This window comes from Antechinus flavipes, chromosome 1 (genome assembly GCF_016432865.1).
Source record: "Antechinus flavipes isolate AdamAnt ecotype Samford, QLD, Australia chromosome 1, AdamAnt_v2, whole genome shotgun sequence".
Classification (NCBI taxonomy): domain Eukaryota; kingdom Metazoa; phylum Chordata; class Mammalia; order Dasyuromorphia; family Dasyuridae; genus Antechinus; species Antechinus flavipes.
In genome coordinates, this window is record NC_067398.1 from 126106059 (window position 1) to 126118456 (window position 12398).

At 35.4% G+C, this 12398-nt stretch overlaps 1 protein-coding gene across 1 annotated transcript in view; it reads right to left on the bottom strand.

The window, feature by feature from the left end:
- Window positions 1–307: 307 nt before the first annotated feature.
- The window catches only part of PLCXD3 (phosphatidylinositol specific phospholipase C X domain containing 3), a 208925-nt gene continuing 196834 nt past the window's right edge, over window positions 308–12398 (bottom strand). The window contains exon 3 of the mRNA XM_051990371.1: window positions 308–7168. Within this exon, the coding sequence (XP_051846331.1) occupies window positions 7012–7168 (157 nt within the window). The 3' untranslated portion in view covers window positions 308–7011. The remainder of the gene's footprint in view (window positions 7169–12398) is intronic.

Here is a 12398-nt window from a genome sequence, read left to right on the forward strand (position 1 = left end):
GTGGGTCTAACTAAAATGCTTAATAAATATTTATTGATTTTTCTGCATATTACTATGTTATATGAATATTACAAAACTTTGGAGAAAATATTATTCTCCAATATATAACTTAAAATTTGGCAATGGAATTACTCAAATATAATTTACTTGTCAAATTATAGCCTTATTATAGATAAAATCATAACATGATAATATGTTGTTTCTAAAAAAAGATCATATTTTCTGTTGTTCATATTTGTGTCTTGTTTAGAAATCCCTGCTATGATGTAAAAGTGAAGATTGGAATAAATATGAAACAAAGAAAAAATAGACAGGTACCAGGGCTTTATTAGACATTTCACTGAATACAAAGAAACTTTTTTTTTACATTAAATACACATTCTTGTCATAAAATTCACATTTGCTATATGGAACTGTAGGGCATTTGTTTTCTCTACACATTTGTTAAAGTACCAACAGCCAGATCCTAAAAAGAGAAGGCACAGATCTGTTTCTCTCTGCTGAGTTTCTAGTGTCCAGTGAACAGAAAATCACCAGCACTGTATACTCATCTTTTCATTAGAAATGTAGTAAATTAACTCAGACGTTGACAAAAAAGTCCATGTGAAAATGGGGCATTGGTAATAAAATATTAAGGAGTTTTGGTTTGCATTCTATTAAAGTATCCCATAGTAGTATATAGAATCCAAGAACATTCAAAAACCTTCTTTTTTTCCACATAGTTACAAGGTTTCTCAGTACAAAATGGCAGGGTTGTAAAAAACTACTTTCCTGAAGCAAGCTAGGTTTTATTTCCATTGGCATTAATTATTCCAAAAACTGACCTGGAACTTAACCTCCACCATTGGTCAGTGATGGATACACAGTATGAAGTCAAAGCAGGGGTCCTCAAACTTTTTAAATAGGGTGCCAGTTCACTGTCCCTCAGACTGTTGGAGGGCTGGACTATAGTAAAAACAAAACCTTTGTTTTGTGAGCCTTTAAATAAAGAAACTTCACAGCCCTGGGTGAGGGGGATAAACGTCCTCAGCTGCCGCATCTGGCCCACTGGCCGTAGTTTGAGGACCCCTGTCTGCTGGGGACATATCAGCTCTTCATGTGAAAACCCCCAAGCTCCAGGTCCTGGTGCTTTCCCCCCTGAATACCTGAGGGTTCCCAATCACCTGCCTAGTACCCTAAATCTTTAGAATATTTTCAGCCTCCTCTCCTTCCAGGCAAAAAAAGTAAATACCTTGGATCTCTCTGGGGATCAAATAACTAGGGAATCAAATAAGTAAACTGACAAACTAATTTTAGCTAAAGTATTGATGGGATAATTGTTTACTGAATTGCCTCTCCTGGGTAACATATTTGCATTTTAACAAAGTCTTCAATGTTTTACCCTAAAGAGATGATTAAGGATTCTAGAATTATAATAAGCAGACTAGAGAGGAAGATATATGAGGGTATGGATCCTAAAGAACTTTTAAATTATGCTAAGTGAATGTTGGTCTACCCTGACAATAACAAATCATAAGCTGTCAAAGAGACCTTGATAGATGAGGAAATTGAGGTCCTGAAAAGTGAAGATTTCTATTCAAGACCATCTAGTTAATGGCTTGGACCTAATCTCCCCACTTTTACCCAAAATACATTTCATCCCACCCTACTAGTCCTAAAACATTTTTAAATAAATTTGTGCATAATCCACTTTAACATTGGGGTTAATAGGAAGGCAGGGCCCTATATCCATTAATTCATATGTAATGCATGGAAAGGAATTATGACTTTGAAAAGGGAAGATCATCAAGGTGAAAGAGGAGAGACATGGATGAATGGGACAAGACTAATATTTTTCTCTCTTTTATGAGTAAACTAAGACCCAGGATAATGGAATGATTTGACCGATGCTTCCCAAGTAGTTACTCTCCAGAGGCTGATTTTGAACTCATGTCTTCTGACTCCAGAGGATCTTTTCTCTGTACTATAAAGCCTCCCTCAAAACTGTATTATTACAAGGAAGGCAGTCCTCATCTTTAGACAAATTTTAGGGATTAACTGGATTGTTACACTAGTTGAAACCAATGTGTATTTGCTATTTTAATGGGATGAGTTTCACCAGCAATTTAGAAGCCTTGAAATCAATGCAATTTGAGATTGTGAAGCTTTGCAACAATTCAAAAATTTAATTCTGGTATGAAAAGAGAAGTGGGACAGTCTATAACAACAGCAGAATTTGAAACCAGACTTTGATGAAAATTGTGGTGACTTTAAGGCCATTAACACTGTGCCCTTTTCCTTTAGGATAAGTTGCTTTTAAAAAATAGAACACAGTTCACATACCCACACACATACATCTTCATGCACACACACACATACACATTTGGAATCAATACCCACAAGACACAGATAAAATTAAAATTACACAATTTTCAACAGATTTATAGTCAATACATTTTACACACTCTACAGACTATTGTAGCATTTGTCATTGGGAAAATGTACATTTAAGAACAATGTTTAAAACTGCCTGTGACAAAGTAGTCACTACTGAGATATGGCAATTTCAGCATCCACACTGTTAGTTAGCTTTTTGCATCACTGAGGAGTTTTAAAAGATTAAAATGCAATCAACAATTTTTTTTTAAGAGAGGAAAGAATGAAAGAAGACCTTGCTGAAGATATCCTGAGGGATAATGTTCATCATTTCCTTGTTAAAATTCTTGTCAGGAGAATTCTACAAGCCCTTTACCTTAAAGGTGAAGAAAGCAAAAGGAGCCACTTTGGTCTGTAGACAAGGAAAATGGAAAATTCACGAAAAAGGAAATTTTTTCCTGAGACTTCCAACTTTCCTGATAGGAATTAGAAATGGAAAAGATGAAGATATCTTCATTTATCTTCATTTTGTACATAAAAAATTAAACTGATAATTTGGGGTCATTCCCATACATCTTATTTCATCAGTGTTTATAACTGCTGAGACATGCTGAACTATTGCCACTGGGCACTCAGGCATCTCTTCTCCTAGTGATAGTCTATTTTTCAATTGTTTTTTGATTTTTTTTCCTTTTCAAATGTTTCACTATAATTATATGGGTCTGTCAACTCCCTTGAGAAAAACTTATCACAGGAGTTAAAATATCAAGGAATTCAAAATGAATGATTAGAGTGCAATACATACTTCAGAGGGAAAGCAAAAAGTCAACAAATAGAAAATGTTTTACCCTATAACATTTTCCTTTTTGGTAGTATACCACCAAGAATGATCTTTCTAAATATGGCTAAAAATGTCCTAAGAATCATTTAAAGATTCTTTAAAAGTAAGATAATAGCAAAATACAGATAAAAGAAACTGGAGAACTGATATTATTTGATACTGACTTCCTTTTTATCTTTTTTTCCTTCTGTCCTTTTTTTCTTCCTCCTTCCTTCCCTCCCTCCCTTTTTCTTGTCCTCCTTTCCCATCCTTTACAGGATACATGCTTGATGTATTTTGGAAAACAGAACTAAATACGAAACTCAACAAGATGTACCTAGTTAGATCATTTTGGAGCCAGTTCTAAAGGACTTGTGCATTTTACTCACAAGGAAGTCAATGGGAGTATATCAATGACTTTAATCTAGGCTCATAATCAACTTGCTTGGTATTTTATATAGTAGCCCAGAGAGAGAGCAGAATTCAACAGAAGCCATGTTTTTTGGATTGATCTCCTACCTAAGTTTTCTTTTTTTTGAACAATGAAGATTCCAATATAGGGAACATTACTTCTGGCAGTGCCATTCTTTGCTATAGCATTAAAGCTGTCACATGTACCTTCTCCACATATCCTTTATGAATCAGTAAGACATGTGCCTCTTACCACCATTTTCTCTGTACTTAGGAATTAAGGCAAGTTTAATTCTCTACACTACCTGCTCCATATGTCCCCATGGAAATGAATAAATAAGATCGAAAACAGTTTCATATAACAAGTTTTCTTTGTGTATATCAAGTAATTAAAAAAAAAAAAACTGCTCCTCCCTCATAAAGAAATTGCACAATTAGACTTCAGAGAACCCGTAGTTGGCTTGCTTGTTGATTTTCCAGCACCCAAATGACAAACAACATGAAGCCAATACCAGGCAAAAATTGAAGTTAAGAAGCTCAAGAAGATACAACATAGTTACCACTATAGATGATTTTTTTTCTCAAACACATTAAAACATTTTTTCTGATATATTTATAAATGAAATCCTTATGTCATTGCATGTGTGCTTGACTGAAAAACCTCCAGAGAAATCAGTAACAAGAGGTCAATTATAGTGAACTTCTGAATTTTTATATATGTACGTATATGTATTCTAATTAAAATAGATTCCAATTATATATAATATCAATTTATATGTGTATGCATATGCATATATATTCCAATTTTAAAATATTTCAGGGGGAAAGAGATAATAGAAACCAGAACCTGAGATATTGAGGGAGGGGTATAATTTGCCTTCCTGAAATAATGGAGAATAGTTGACTAAGTACACAAGCAAGTACAATCAGATTCTTGATTTTTTAAGAAGTTGCTGTCACATATTTTAAATCTACAGTATTTTAAAGCAAATTTAGTCAACTGTACTTCCTTAATGTTTCACATGAAAATTTTTGGCTGAAAATAAAAGGTGTGTGTGTGTGTGTGTGTGTGTGTGTGTGTGTGTACACAATTATTTGGTATACTGTGTATGGCCAGAAATATATGGAGCTGCTATGTACATGTAAATGTTAATCACCTTTTCATATATGCTTTCCTACTTATATGCCATTTTCAATTTCTTTTTTTTAAAGTGGTGTATGAGAAAGCACTGGCTAGTTCAGGGGAGCTGGATTCTGCTCCTGATTCTAACACTAGCTCTGTAACTATGAACAAATCTCTTAACTTCTTCAACTATAATCTGACTAATACCTATGCTCCTTCCCTCACACTGTTGTTGTGAAGAAAGCACTTTGTTAACTTCACCAGAATCATACAAACGAATTATCTTTATTAGTAAAGAAGAAAATAAACACAACTTTTATGGTTATCAGGGTTCCCAGTTTTTTTAATCTTCACCACAGGTTCTTTTTTCTAGGTTAGTTTTTATTCCCTAGAAGTAGGTAAATGTGTTTTTATAATATGTAACCTGTGCTTGTAAAAAAAAATTATCAAAATTCAGACAAACTTTGAAAGCTTGGTCCTTATTGAATGCAATAATTCAATTGCACTTTACTAATATCAGGATTAGGGGCTAGCACTCAGATCAGGAGGATCTGAGTGCAAATCTAGCCTCAGATATTTAATAGCTATGTGACCCCGGGCAAGTCACTTAACCCTGTTTGCCTCATTTTCCTCATTTATAAAATAAACTGTAGAAGGAAATGGCAAATTGTTCCAGTATCTTGCCAAGAAACCCTAAAAAGGAGTCACAAAGAGTCAGGTGTAATTCAAACTTCTCAACAAAAGTACCAGATTCCTTTTTCCAAGAAATTTAGAAAGTTTTATTAATTTTATCTCCAAAGTGGTCTGCTGAGGCAATTAAAAAAAAGGCTGCTTCCTTTTAGGCCAGGTATAATTTGGGGAAAAAGACATTCTAAAATATCATATGATTTTTTTGATCATTTGATCATACTTTAAAAGCTGCTGGTGCAGGCAATGCTGGACCACCATTGGTTGGTACTGCACTGTCTAGACCAGAGTTTTTCCCTTTTTTAGACCGTGGAGACGTTCTGTATTCTTTTGGTAAAAGGCAGGGAAAGAGTGATGGGTTAGATTCCAATTAAATAGGATCACTAGAACATTACTTTCAATGAACCTCAGCAGTAATTTATGGGATTTGCTTCATATGTGTCAGTGAACTCAGTTTGGGAATCACTACTCTAAACTATAGGCCATCACTCTAGCTATATGAGACCTCTAATTTGAAAGACTAAGACTGAATTTATGATTTGCTTAGGATTGATTACTTCTTAATTTATTCTTGAAATTTGGGACCTGTCTTTTGGGGGAAAGTCTATGGACAATAGAAAAATTTATCTTCTTTCATATATGTTTCATTGCAGTTGTTGAAATTAATCAGCTAACTTGGGTTTTTATTTCACTGGCACATTTTTGTTTTTATCAGATATTCATTGACTTAGCAGAGAAATATCTAGAAGGTGAGCTATAGGAAGGAAAAGTGTTCAGATTTCTAGTCACTTGGAGTGACTTATTTCCAGGTAATGGCAAGACAGGCATTATTGTTTTAAAGGTATTCTCCACACATCTACATCTCCCTCTCTCTTTATTACTATTTGTTTTGCTGTGGAATTGGCACTCAGGTTTTTGTCAGAAGAAGTACTGACTCTTTATTTATAGCTGCCTTAAATAGAAATACTGCATATCCTGTTCCCTTTCACACACACACACACACACACACACACACACAATTGTAGTGTTTGGGTTTACTGTTGCTGGAAATATTGTCAATGCATATTTGCTGTTGGGTCAAAACTTAGGGACTGTGACTGACCAGCCAACTGACTACAAAATTGGGCAGGTCGTTCACATTTTATTAAGTCTCCAAAAGCCAATAAGTTACATCTACCTGAATCAATCTAATGTCAGGTCTATAATTGTTGCATGCCCTAAGCTGTCTTTGATAGATGGGTGGGCATGGTGGGTGGAGCATGAATCTTAATCTTGAAAGTAGAAAATGCAATTAAACAGACACTCATAAATATAAGCCACAGCAATTGATTAATTGTGATAAACATTGAACTGGTCTTTTCTATCCCTAACACTAGATACAAGAATAGACTTGTTTGTTTTTTTTTTTTTTCAAATGGGAACATAAAATATTTATAGAGATGCAGATCAAGATGAGAATCACTGAAAAAAAAATGTTTCCCCTCTTTTCCCACCCACCCTAAGCCCTAAACACTTCCAAGATTCAGTGGCATAAGAAGATCAATATGTTCTAAGATAATATGCCTAATACAATTGGTCTTCTCTATTTTATGCATGGCCATTTCAGACAGTACTATCAAGTGGTGTCTGCTTCTCCTTCCTCAAGGGCATAGTTGAGTTTGATGACGGTGCTGATAAAATCCCCAAGTTCTACAAAATCAGCAGTGACAATGTTGATGCCGCTCTCTCCAGGTTTCTGAGTCCGGACCCACTGCATCATGGCTGGAAGAGCTCTAATGAGAAAACAAGAAAAGAAGTTACACAGGGATGATGATGATGATGATGATGATGATGATGATAGAGAGAGAAAGAGACAGAGAGAGATACAGGGAGACACACACACACAGACACAGACACACACACACACACAGACAGAGACACAGAGAGATACACACACAGAGAGAGACACAGAGAGAGAGAACAGAGACAGAGATAGAGACAGAAAGAAAGCGACAGATAGACCGAGACTGAGAGGCAGAGACAGAGACAGAGACAGAGATAGACAGATACAGAGAAAGACAGAGAGACAGAGACAAAGAGAAAGAGACAGAGAAAGAGACAGAGACAGAGACAGAGAGACAGAGAGACAGAGAGACAGAGAAAGAGAAACAGAGACAAAGAGAAAGAGACAGAGACAGAGACAGAGAAAGAGACAGAGACAGAGACAGAGATAGACAGATACAGAGAAAGAGAAACAGAGACAAAGAGAAAGAGACAGAGACAGAGACAGAGAGACAGAGACAGAGAGACAGAGACTGAGAGACAGAGAAAGAGATAGAGACAGAGAGACAGAGAAAGAGACAGAGACAGAGAAAGAGAAAGAGACAGAGACAGAGAGAGAGAAACATGTATTTCAGTTTCACAATATTGCAATTCCCAGTCTGTATTATGGCTCCATAAAATGAAAGGAGTAGAGAAGAAAATCGTTAAGCATTCAACATCCCTTTGGTGGTAGGCAGTAGCCAAATCTATATATTTTACAAGGGAAGAAATAGACCCTGGGGAGCAAGTGAAATTTCAAAGGGAAAGTCCATAAGCTTTGGAGCATATAGAATTAAAAGTCATGTGGGCAATAAGGGATGCTACTGACCAGTAACTGCTGCCACATAGGCAGTACATATGATCAATGTACTAGCAAGGCTTGCAATAGCTGATAAAAGGAATCCAAGAATGCTCCATATCCAGGAATACTGCAGCCCCAGTAGCCTTTTTATGCAGTGAAAAGATAACAGGTTATAAGAGGTGCCAAAAATAGTTCTGTGATGAAAACTAAACAAAGACTGTAATTGGTCTGCCGCTGAGGTAAAGGATGGGCTTACATTTATCTTGAATCACAAAAGAGCATCTTCGGGACTCATGGTAATGGGGAAAACACAGAGATGAACAACATTCTCTGGAAAGTTTCATGTCAGGCACTGTTCCCTCCTCCCTCTCCCAATAAAAGAGATCCAATGCCAGGCAGAGCATCATGTGACCAAATTGATTCATCCTCCCTTTCCCCTTTCCTCCATTCTTGGCTGATCTAGGCTGTAACCTAGAGGGATAGAGAAATTAAACTCTTACAAACTCTGTTACTAAAATCTATACAATAAAATCTGATCTATGTTGATTCTAGCCATTAAATATTTATTAATTATTCATAATTATAATATATAATAATAATCAATTTTTAAATAATACAAAATAAAAGAAGACATCAATTGATACTTTCTTTCACAGGAGTCAAGAGCACTTGAGTTTGAATCCAGATTAAAAAATTTTCTAGTTGTTTGTGATTCTGAATAAATCCCCTAATCTCTTTGCACCTCAATTTCTTCTTCTATAAAATGAAAGAGTTGGATTTGATAAATCCTATGGAACCCATCCAGCTTTTAATCTAAAACCCATTGGGTTTTCCCAGACCTGGTGAGTCTTCCACCTTGAATAGTTTGCACTACCCTTGATTTGAGACAAAGGAAGCCAAGAGGATGTCAGAATTCTACATATTGGAACCAAAATCAGTTTTAACTATATATGTAGAATATTGGATATGTAGGATATATATATATATATATATATATATATATATATATATATATATATGTGTGTGTGTGTGTGTGTGTGTGTGTGTGTATGTATTCCTTTGTTTGATAACTGTATCCTTACAAACTTGGCTATTTTGGGGTCAATCATTATATCTTTCCAATTTGATTATGATTACTGCCAGCAGCCATCCTAAAATTACCCTTTCCTTCAAGGATATAGCTTTGAGGGAAAATGAATAGACAGGCTGTGGCAGCACCAAGTCCAACCTCCCAAAGAAAGCTTCTTAGAGTATCAAAGAGCATCTCTGGTGATCACCTTTCATGCCAGTCTACATGGCAACATCTTCCAAAGAGAATCACTAAAGAAGGATTACTGGGCTCTCTCTGGCTTTGTAGGATTTAACAAACATTACTTTCTCCAAAACTACACAGCAGAAAGGAAGAACCAGCCAAATTCTTCCAGGCTTGAAGAAATTCAAAAGAATTTCTGTAGGCTAGTTTATGCTACTTTTATCTCCAGTTTGCTTGCCAGAGGACTAGGCTAATGCTGCCATTTAATATGTAGTATATACAAAGGCATGAGAAATTATTTGATAAGAGCTAACTGAAATCTCCCAGTAAACTTTTAAAAGGCTTTCTAGTGACAGAATCTCCTTTTTTTGTTCTTTTCTCGTTGGAAAATGACTTATTTCAAGTGAGTGTTTGTTTTCTCTATATTCCATTAGTCCACTTCAAAAGCTGTTTTACCCCAGATCACACCAGTTTGCTTACATTATTTACATTTTATAGCATCTGTCTAATTGCATAAATCCTCTTCTTTTGTGTTTCAAAGGATATTAGCTTCTATCCTCACCTTTTCTCTCACCCTTTTCCTTTTCATACTCCCTGGACAAACCTTCAGCTTCAGCTGTGTTGCCACTGAGGAGGGTAGAGATATTCCAGCCACACCAAAAGAACTTCTCTGTACATATATTATGTGTAGTTGAATCTCGTCTTCTATAACATTTAACTGGGTAATTTTTATTATTTCGTGCTGTTTAAAAGTTTCTCCGATGTATATCTAGTCTCTAGAGCAATGCTGTACATTCCTCAAATGCAGAATTTAAAACTAAAAGGAGGTATGGAGATCATGTAGTCCAGCTGTTTCATTTTACTGAAGTCCCTTGAAAGAAGGACCTACTTCTTTATTTAAAATCTATTGCCCTTAAATCTTTATTTAAATTTTCTCTCTTATGTTGTTTAAGATTACATAGGATGTAAGCACTTCCTATTGTCTTTGCTAAGGTTAGATCATCAAATCACTTGCCCATGGAAGGGAAGGAATTCAAACTCATGTTTTGATTTGAAATCCGGCACTTTCTCTTTGTAATTTTCTTTTGTAATTTTCCTCTATCTTTCCCTCATTCCCAGTAGTAAATATATGTTAAACGGTAGTAACTCAATCAAACATTTATTGTTTTAAACTACTATGTAAATGTCCTGTAAAAGAAAAAAGGAATCTAAGATAAACATCTTAGGGTTCATCTGCCCCTTGCCTTAAGTCACAATTCCTTCTATTTGAGAAGCAAACTGTTTGATTCAAGATGTAGAGTATATGTACATGGGGGAGAAGGGGTAGAAATAATTTGCTAACAGAAATTTTCAGTTTTCAATGAAATATTCCTATCATTCTCTCCATTCTGAATAAAATATTCAATGACCTGAGAAATAGGCAAAAGCAAACAATCAGCTTGGCATATACCATTTCCATACAATTTTAATTATTACCAAATGAGAAAAGAGAGGATTAATACTGTTATTTCCATCTTCTAGGGATAGTTAAGAATTAAATGCAAATGGAGAAAATCCTTATAGATGGAGAATCATTTTCTCTTTCAAAATATAACAAATTTCTTGAGATTAAGAAACTAGCAATGAAAAAGTAAAATTTTTTCTTCTTCAATTTTAGATAAGAATTTGAGGCAGGACATATAACAATGAAAAGTAGGGAGATAATTTATGACTGTGAGCATGCAATTATTGGGGGCATGTAAAATAAGTGAATATGAGAAAGGCAGTGACTATACCCTATACATAGACATATATACATATAGTTATGTATATAAATACGTGCATATCACTTGACTCTTTGGGGAAGAGAAAAGGTAGGAATAATGGAGGAAAGAGATGGAGACAGAGACAGAGACAGAGAGAAAGATAGTTGGTTTTTTGACAGATGACTACTGTTTTGTTAACAGAACTATTGTTGTTGTTTGTCCATCATTCTGGAAGAGGACCATGATACCAGAAAGATGATAACATGATATGTGAGTAAATTGGATTTGAGTGAGGGAGGGCTGTGCAAGATCACCTGCCTCACTTTCTCCTCCAGAGCCATCTGGATTCAATGGCCAGATTCATATCAGGATGACTGGAGATATCCCTAAATGAAATGGGAGATTTTGGCTTTTTAACCTAAGATCTTCAACAAGTCTCTGTGTCACTGAGGCAGCACCTATTTAGTAATTAAGGCTAGATAGCTTTCACCACCAGATCCTTTCTTCAAGCTTGGAGAGCATTCTCTATGAAGAGAAGGTATCAAGGCAGGTATACAACTTGGCTCCTTCCCTAGAATAATATGTAAGCTCCCTAAAGGCAAAGACTGTTTTGCTTTTGTTTTTATATCTCTAGAACTGGCACATAGGTAATTAATAATTGACCTTAACATAGACAACATTGACATGGATAGAGATACTGAAGGATAAATTCATGGTTTGACAGACGCAAAGGGATGCTTGAGGAAGTAGTAGATTTTCCATCACTGACAATCTCCAAGTAGAGAGTGTATAATCGCTTATTAAAAGATGTAACTAGGACCATATTTCAGGTAGAAGGTGGTTTTATTTACAGTTTTGGGATTCTGAGTGACATCTGGTGAGGAAAGTAAGTTCATCAGCTATGTGACAATTTGGAATGACATTGCACTAGAGTGCATTAGGTAATCAGGGTACTATTCTCCACATAGTCAATACCCTGGGTGAATCAACCAATAGAATATAAGCACTTTAATGTGAGGAACTATTTCAATGCTATTTCTTTACTATTTAGAGAATGCTTAGCATATAATAAGCATTTAATGTTGATTTATTAACCAAGCAACTTCTTTTTTGTTCATTTTCTTTATGATCTTAAAGAGCTGAAGTAAGATGGCAATAGCCTTATCAATCAATAAATATGCTTTGGGTTTGTCTGTTGCACTGGCTCCAATTTCTATGGTATGAGGTGGGCAGTGAATTATTATATTTTATATATATGTTATATTATAACATGCTGTCTGCCCTTCATTGAGAAAATGCATGCTGCATTAGCACCATCAGGAGAATAGAGGTGTACTCTGAATTATTCTTCTGGAAATGGCAGTGGATTAGCACTGACCCATCCATTCTTCTTTAATCCTCGC